This window comes from Phragmites australis, chromosome 6, assembly GCF_958298935.1.
Source record: "Phragmites australis chromosome 6, lpPhrAust1.1, whole genome shotgun sequence".
Taxonomy (NCBI): Eukaryota; Viridiplantae; Streptophyta; class Magnoliopsida; order Poales; family Poaceae; genus Phragmites; species Phragmites australis.
Genome location: NC_084926.1, coordinates 38,268,518 through 38,277,343, shown reverse-complemented (window position 1 = coordinate 38,277,343; position 8,826 = coordinate 38,268,518). Strand labels below are relative to the sequence as shown.

The following is an 8,826-nucleotide window of genomic DNA, read 5'->3' as shown; positions in this document are numbered from 1 at the left end:
CCCTGAATTGCAGATGATGGTTCGTGCAAAACTCTTCCATGCGACAAAGTTCCGTTGTTCCTTTGCATACAACATGGAGCAGGTAGCCCAAGCTCCAAATGAGAAACAATAATTTTCTTATTCCCAAGCTATGCGGAGAAACCGGCCGTAGCAATAGCCATGGCTGAAACTGAGGTGCAAAACCGAAGCAACCACGCAGCAGCAAGCAAGCCGCATGTTGTAGGACCCGGCCTGCATCCAAGAGTAGAGTCCTGCAAAGGCTGGACCACCGTTTGGACCCTTTCCACGATCAATAATGCAAAGCAAGCCGCCATCCTCATGCCCTTTTGGACCCAAGCAGCGGCAGGCCACAAACAAGCAATGCAATGCCTGCTTGCAGCTGGATGGATTGCTCACTGTGATTAATTAGCTTCTACCCTATCATTTTCCGGGCCTTTAAATACCTGGCCTCCGGCCGCCACCCTCCTCCAACCAGACATAGCACAAGGCGCGGCGCGGCGCAGCTACCCGGCCGCCTCAAGTGTTCACCTCCTCCTCGCGTGACCTTCTCCAACTCCACAGGCGCAGCTAAGGGAAGAGCTAGCAGCGAAGCGAAAGCAAATGGCGGGGAAGCAGCAGCAGCAGCAGCAGCAGGGCGTGGCGGTCGCGGAGCCGGGCGCGGCGCGGCGGCTGTGGCGCGTGGTGCGCGCGGTGCTCTACGTGCTGCGCCGGGGCCTGCCGTCCGGGCGCAAGCTCGCCATGGACCTCCACCTCCTCCTCCACCGAGGCAAGATCGCCGGGAAGGCACTCGGCGACCTCCTCGCCTTCCACCACCACCATGGCAGCCACGGTCGTCGTGGCGCCGCCTTCTCCGCCGCGGGGGACGGCGGGTCCTCGTCCTTCTCGTGCCGCGCGCTCGACCCGAGCCTCGCGGTCCACGAGCCCTCGCGCCGCAGCCGCGAGGTCGAGTTCAGCTGCAGCAACACCCCCTCCTCAGACGCTGGCGGTGGCCTCCACCTCCTCGGCGCCGGCAAGCGCCGCGGCCGCAACCGCCACCACCGCGACGAGACCAACGGCTACCTGCACTACTACAACTACGACGCGGCCGACGTGGCCAGGGTGTTCGAAATGCTCAACGACGACGGCTACCGCCTCTTCAACGACGACGAGCCCCCGGCGACGACGGCCACCTACTACACGACGCCGTCCCCCGCGCAGCTGCTGTGGGCGTTCGCGCGCAGCCCCGCCGTTACCAGCAGGCAGCTGCGCATCACCGACTCGCCGTTCCAGGCGGCCGCGGCGGCCAGGGACGCCGACGGCGCGCAGGTGGACCGGCAGGCCGACGAATTCATCCGGCGATTCTACGAGCAGCTGCGCGCGCAGAAGAGCGCCGCCTCCACACCGGACTACTACGGCCACGCCACCCCCAGCTCGTACGCCAGCGGGCGCGCGCCGCGGCCCGTCGCGGCTGGCATCGCTTAGAGCTTGACGCCTTGAATTAATTAGCGCTCGCCGCGCACGGCCGTGGGCTGGCCGGCCGATGAGAAAGGTCCTTTCTTTAGCCATGCGTGAGCTTCGTACGTGTTCCCGCCCCCAGCTTGTACACCACTACTTGTTCTTCACTTGTTGCACGTAATGATCTTGCCTTTTATTTTCAATTTGAGACAGATTTTTCTGTGCTTGCTCCCATATTCTTGGTTAACCAGGACTAGCGTTTGCATTGTTTCTCCACTTGATTATCTGATTATATTATGAAAAAAAACTAAGCTAACTAATTAACCCTTTCATTCAATAATGTAAGACATATTTTGTTTTGAAAAAATCTTCAAAAGTAAACTTTAATCGTTAATTTTTTATAATATGTTATCAATTACTATAAAATTAAGTCATATTAAACTAATTTAAAATAAAAATATATTAAAACAAATTTTATATATCAAATATAATATAAAATTTAACTAATTATCGATTAAAACTTACCAAACATGATTTTTCGAAACAAAATAAGTATTTCTTGAGAGGGAGTATCATGCCGTGGCAGTAAGCGGAGTACGGCAGGATCTGTAGTACAGTGTGCTGAATTAGTGCTGAGCAAAGTAGGTTGATCCGGAAAAAGCAAGGACAGAGTGTTGAATAATTTTGTTGGGATTTTGGACAGTACACTAGCTCGTGGCTTTAGTATTTTGGTTGGGGGTGTGTCGGATGGTGCACCAGTATTCGTAGCTGAATCGATCGGCCGCTCCTTCTTTATGGTAGTGGTTGATGCAACCTATGTTGGCCACGCACAAGGACATCCGAACCTGCCAATATATTTACTCTTCTTTATAGTAGTGATATTGTATAAGACGACATATGAAATAACTAACGTGTGCCAATATATTTACCTTTAATAAATATGTATCTTTTCTATCTCTATAACTCGTACACACTTGTTTCTTATTTTGTGTATTATTTGTTTTATGTTTGTGAGAGAGATTATACAAGCGTGCCACATGGCAAATCTGTTTGAAAATCAAGATGGTTATTTCTAACAGATACTTTAAAAATCTATTTTCTATAACATTATTAAACATCTATTTTTTTCTAACAGCTATCTACTTTTTAGTTCTATTCTCACATTCTCATTTCAAATCCACAGTTATATAAACAATATTACAATCCTTAAAACAATCGATAAATTTACCGTTCTCCAGCCGCTACAGTGTCATAGTCGCAACAATATAGCGCTGGAAACGGGATCCACTTAAGAGGGATACTGCGAGTAGCGACCGGCAAAACGAGCGACACAAAGATGCTACAACGTTTTGCGGGTGCTGCTGGAGCTACTCTTATGCGAGTGATATTAATTGTATGAGATAATATATGAAACAGCTAACGTGTGGCAATATATTTGCCCTTAATAAACGGGACTCTTTTTCAGTCCCTGTAACTGTAAGCTGTAACTATGTACACACTTGTTCCTCGTTTTGCCAATCCGTCCGGAAACCGAGACGACCGGCGTTTTTCGTGGGGCGCCTTCCCGTCACCTTGGTGGAGTGCTTTGCGATGCTCCACTGAGACGAGACGGCCGAGTCCAAGTCCAGCTGCCGTGCGCGCGGCCGGGACGGGACCCCTGACATGCATGACATGGGTTAGTTTGGACTTGGACTTGGACTCGGAGTGCATGCCTGACCGCCCTATAATGCAAGCTACTTAAGCACCTTGCCGTGCTACTGTACAAGCGAGCTGGCTTACTGGGTTACTCGTCAGTAACTCTGACTTGCTACTACCGTACCAGAGTTGGGTACGTACGGCAGTCCATGTTTCACATTTCCCGGCCATGTCGTGGCTACTGCTACTCTGTATGCGTACGTATGCATTGTTGCAATGTGGCCCACGGACAGGCTCATTTATGAAATTCCAAAGTAAGAATCTATTTGAAGGAGTTTTTAGAATAGTTTCTGACTGAAATTAATGAAGTTTTGTTAAACAACAGCTTTCGGTTTTTAGTTTTTTAAGTGGAATCTGTGAGAGGAATTATCTGAAATAAACTAAAAGCTAGGAAACTGAAAAAACAACTTCTTATAATTCACTTTCCGTATAGAATTATTTTCTCCATATATTTTATTCTAGAGAACTACTAGAGAATCACTTTCAGTCACAAAATCACTTCTTTCAGACAATCACTCTCCACAAAAAATTTAAATCAGTAAGAGTTCTATTAAATAGATCATAAGAGTGTATGATATAATTATTCGATACTACTTAGTGGAATTTAAGTAGTAAAGCTCCCTCCTTTCTCTAAAATAAAGAAATAGCAGTATGGGGGTTTGTCTGTATACAAGCTTGTGCCCACGTGTATTTGCGTATTTTTTGCGTAAAAGATCGGTGACCGTAGCGTGACCAATAGCTAAATCAGCGTAATCCTTTTTTGTTACGTTTGAAACGACCAAAGGGGTGATTAATGCGTAGTCAATGCCATTAACTCAAGTTAATTGGTCAGCTACATAATAGCTGCTAATAGTAGTGGTGAAGTGTGCTATGGTGAACTAGAAAGCGAGAAAAAAAATCACAGAACACATCTCAAATTCTTTCTTACTTTTCTATCCAGTGAACTGCGCTATGGTGATGTGCTGTTGGTTATCGCCAGCCCTTCTCCTTGAAGAGCGAGGTGGAGGGTGAGCGGTATTTTTAGTCAATGCATTTGCACAACCGTTCCTACATTGTTCACTTACAATCCATGCTGCTTCCTCAACGATCTACATGGTCGCGAGTCTCCACTACATCAAACCTAGCGGGTCCACCATCTAAGGTCATCTCCAATAGATACTCTAAAAATTTATTCTCTATAACACTATTACAGTATCTCCTTATACTATTACAATACTCTTTATTTTTTTATCTCCAGCAACTACCCTATTTCCTACCTTCTATTACTCTTCTCATCCCTCCAGACCCACAGTCAACCTCTATGAACAGTATTGCGGTTGCTACAATGTTTCAGCAAATTTAGAGTACCTGATTCTTTCTCCTCAACAATGTAGCACTAGATACCGCATTTGTTGGAGAGCAAATTCGAGTGATACAGTATTTTTGTGGTGGTACTGTAGCAGTGGAAACTGAAGTTGTTGGAGATGACCTAAGGAGTGATAATCTGTAAGTTGGTAGATAGGTGTTTGAAACATGATTGGTATTGTTTTCATAATACATAGATTGGTTACCTATCTACTTAGCTTTATCTACATATGTTATTAGTACTAGTTATGTATGCAATAGCAGTTGAGTGGTTTTTTGCTATCGTTTACATAAAGTGCCTATAGTTTAGGTATGCAATGAACAGACTGCATTTATCTATGGTTTACATGATGCCTTTACAGTTTACATTTGGCTACCTTCTATTAGTGTTTGTTTACATAGCGTTTTCAATTGTTAACGTAATATGACTCTCAGTAGAATTTGGTAGTGGAATAATGCGCATAGTTCAATCAGGTATCAACTGCATGCTCCATTGATCGTAGTAACTTGAGGGACATTTTGGCTTTGGGGTTGAGTTGAACTTCAATGGAGAGGAGAGAGGAGATACGTGTCGTGTTCGATTGAGTACATCTACCATGAGGCTGGGAGAAGCTAGACACTCTGGTCAGAGGTAGTCGTAAACATCAGAAAAGAAAATTCATAGCAGAGAGTTGCAAATGCCCTTCATGTACGCGTTCACTGGCCTGCTTGGGCTCATTGGGCCAAAATTACGTTGCATGCCTTCCTAAAGGAGGTGTGAGCTGATGGGGCCGTGAAAATGAGTCCGTCCGGTTTTATAGACTGGGTCGCTACTGGGTCTTCTCTTGGACATTAAATATTTACGAGATGGAATGGTTTTAATTTTGTAAAGAAAAAAAATCCATCTGACCATTTGTGCGGCCACATTAAACAGTGGGATTTTTTTTTTTACCTACAGTTTGACGTCCAAGAGTGGGGTTGTGGTTCCTCTTATTATGCCCAGAACAAGTATTGGAGGTAGCATAGCGGCGAAAGAATCGTAGGAAGTGGTTGTTTTGCTGGGGCTGCCATCCACAGGTAGGACTTTTATCACACACAACGGCGCACGCCCATGACTAGGGTTGATATTGAAGCAGGTAGGACAACCCAGCCTACGCGTGCGCCGCTATGTGTGACAAATTAAAAGTCCTAGCTGCTAACGCCCAACATCACTTTTCTACTATTCTCTCACCATGCTGCCTCCCATACCTGCTCTCAACATAATAGGAGGAACCACAACCCTACGCTGAGGCTGAGGTGATGCCATGTTGTGATGACATGACTGTCATTTTTTTTATTTCTTTTTAAATTGTGGAAGTTATTTTATGTTAATGACTAAGTGATAAAATAGAAAGGAGAATGAAAATATAACAAAAAATACACTTCCCACTATTTTAAATATTTTTAAATAATCATCACCATATGACATCCACATCGACTGTCATGGTGACAAAAACACCTTTAGAACCGCCATATAGGATTGATTGACCTGGTTTTCTAAGGTGAGGAGGTTGAATAGACATTTTCTCTCCTCAAGGTGTTATGTGTTACAATCAAACTTCAGAGGATTAGATGGACTTTTTCCATTTTTGAGAACCAAAAGCCAACAGAACCGTAAATATGATTGCAAAAGTAGCGTCTAACGTTGAACCAACCGTATCATTTCCATGCTGGAGAACCATTTATTTGTCTGCGTATACGGAAGCAGAATTTCGAAAAGATGAACGTACGTTAAATTTCCTCGGTGACAAAAAGAAGCTGATAAGAGCACGGGTAGTATTACGTATACAAGCTGATCACTTATCACTTGTTGTTACCTCTCATTTATCCTCCAGAAGCCTCTAATAAGCCTCCGGCCTTCTATTTGAATCCATGCTCGTTAGCTCGACATGTGTTCGATCTTCTCCCTCTTGTCTCCAAGCAGTTACTTGGGATGCATGGCACGATTAGGCCTAGATAACGAACCGAGCCCTTGCGAGCTTCGAGCTTTTCGTCCACTTTTACTCTAGGCGCGATCGAGCCCGTGACCATAAAAGCAACGTCGTCGATCAGCTAATGACACAGGGATGAGGATGCATGCAAGGGCACCTGGTCGGAATGGCTCCCACGTGATTACTAAAGGTGCTTTTGACCACTTCTCATAGCATGGCCCATGATTTGTTGTCTCGATCGGCAAAGGAGCAGTGCTGAGACCATTTGGACCGTGAAATCAGCTAGCATGCATATTGCTTTCGTAAAGTTTCCTGATAAGTCATGAGAAAGGTAGCGAAGCTGGTGATAAGGTCATCGCTAACGCAATTGTGATCACCTAACGCTCTTATACTACGAATATCCATCGATCCTCTCGATCAGTGAGGTAGTGGCGATCGAGCTGAGTTGGTTGAATCTGCTGAAAGTTCTAGATCGAATATTCTGCTACCAGAAAACAGTTTCTCTGTAGTGGTGCACGCGCAGCTTCTTATATATGGCCGAACTCCAATATATAACGGCTACTTCGTGCCTTATGTGGTTGTCGTGCCATATATGCCACACTGCATATTTGTAATTTCACAAACTTGTACCATTTCAACCAAAATTTGTCTATATAAGATTTCTCGTAAGTAAATAAAATCCAATGAGGTTAGTATCCTAGTTGAGTGTTCTTTGAACGATGTACTAGTTGAGTTCAATCTGATAATTGTAATAATTTCAAAGGGGAGGCGTAGAGAGCGGGAGTTGCACTTCCATTATTAAAAAAAGTGACGTAGCCTAACGTAAATGATCGGTGCTTTAACAGTTAAATTTTAGAGCATATCGCCTACAAATTAATCAAGTAGATAATATATGTAAATATGTTCCAATTATGCGGATGATATCGGGAAAAATGTGCAGCGCATGCACTGCGCACCCACCCCATTATTCCTCCTGCCTCAACGGAAAACCTAGGCGTCATCACGTACGTGAGATGAAAACCTAACACCAAGTTAGAAAGCAGATACTTGGCACAAAAGATACCATCATGTTCATGTTACTCGTGTCACTAATCATGAGATCACACACCCTAATTATAAGCTGATAAGCACGCGCCACGCACCTCAGCCACAAGTTGTGCTCGTATCAAATCCAGCGTTTAGAGGCGTCCCAGACACCTCGTTTTCTCCAATCTCCTCCTCAACTTTGATCACGAGATCAAGCTCACGCCCTTGTCCGGCCATGCCATAGCTCACTTTCTTCTCTACGCTCTCTATAAATAGATGCCATGGCGTAGTAGGCCTCTTCCATACAACGAAGGTAACACACGCGCGCACACGTAAAGAAACAAACACTTGGTCCCCATGGCACCCAATGGAGAAGCACCAGTTATGGGAGCAGTGGCGCCGCTCTTCGCGACGATCATCGGCAGCTTCGGCAACGGCGATCACAAGCGGCAGAGGACCCCGTCGTCTCAGGAGCTCCGCAGGTATGTTGCTGGCCACATGGAGGTCGAGCTGCCTAATTCCGACGGCGGCCACAATGGCGGCGGCGGCGACGACCTCCGGGGCGCCACGCGCTCGCCGGAGGTGGAGGACGCCGAGTGCGAGTGCTGCGGCATGTCGGAGGAGTGCACCCCGGCGTACATTGACGTGGTCCGGCGCCGCTTCTCGGGGCGGTGGGTGTGCGGGCTGTGCGCCGAGGCCGTGGCCGAGGAGGCCGCCAAGAACGGCGGCGACAGGGAGGCCGCACTCGCGGCGCACATGGCCGTGTGCCGGCGGTTCAATGACTTCGGGAGGACGCACCCCGTGCTCTTCCAGGCCGACGCCGTGATTGACATCGTGAGGAAGCTCTCCGGGCCCGGGTCACCAACACCAAGGTCGCCGGTCAAGTCTAGCGCCGGCGCCGGGGTGGATGCCATGAAAGCCGATGTCGGCTGCATGGCGCTCGTCGCCGACGTACGCAACGATCAGGTGGTGATGAACTAGTCAACTAGCTGGCTGGTTAAACATAGTGTACAGCTTAGCCAGCAAGCCGTGTGCTTTTGTTTGCCCTTGCAAGGGTTGCTTTCATGGTGTAGATCCATGCGTATAGGTTTGGCCACCCCTTTTGACTTGTTTCCAGGTGCAGTGCCTGTTGGAGTATAGACGTTTTTGGATGGGGCTTTTATTTACCTCCTTAGCTTTTACCTCAGCTGGAGTGTTTAGACTTAGGAGCCCGTCTTCCCACTCTGGTCTTGAACTTCAACATCTTGCTGTCGATAAATAAATCGAATGATTAGAATACTGTACAACTTGCATATGAAGTTCTCTGTTACTTGCCAACAGATGTCTCACTCGATCTCAAGTGGGTCACCTGATGCCATGTCTCACGGAGACGGAAACA

At 46.7% G+C, this 8,826-nt stretch overlaps 2 protein-coding genes across 2 annotated transcripts; both read left to right on the top strand.

Moving 5' to 3' along the window:
* The first annotated feature begins 350 nt into the window (after positions 1 to 350).
* LOC133920642 (uncharacterized) lies at positions 351 to 1,668 on the top strand. Its single transcript, XM_062365244.1, has one exon. The coding sequence runs from the start codon at positions 601 to 603 to the stop codon at positions 1,459 to 1,461; it is 861 nt and encodes a 286-aa protein (XP_062221228.1). The 5' UTR covers positions 351 to 600; the 3' UTR covers positions 1,462 to 1,668.
* A 5,986-nt stretch (positions 1,669 to 7,654) lies between these two features.
* On the top strand, positions 7,655 to 8,726 carry LOC133920641 (uncharacterized). The gene has a single exon (XM_062365243.1). It carries the CDS (start codon positions 7,806 to 7,808, stop codon positions 8,427 to 8,429), a length of 624 nt encoding a protein of 207 aa, XP_062221227.1. The 5' UTR covers positions 7,655 to 7,805; the 3' UTR covers positions 8,430 to 8,726.
* The last annotated feature ends 100 nt before the right edge of the window (positions 8,727 to 8,826 follow it).

Coding starts and splice junctions, on each gene's coding strand:
- LOC133920642 (XM_062365244.1), top strand. CDS start 601: ATGGCGGGGAAGCAGCAGCAGCAGCAGCAGCAGGGCGTGGCGGTCGCG.
- LOC133920641 (XM_062365243.1), top strand. CDS start 7,806: ATGGCACCCAATGGAGAAGCACCAGTTATGGGAGCAGTGGCGCCGCTC.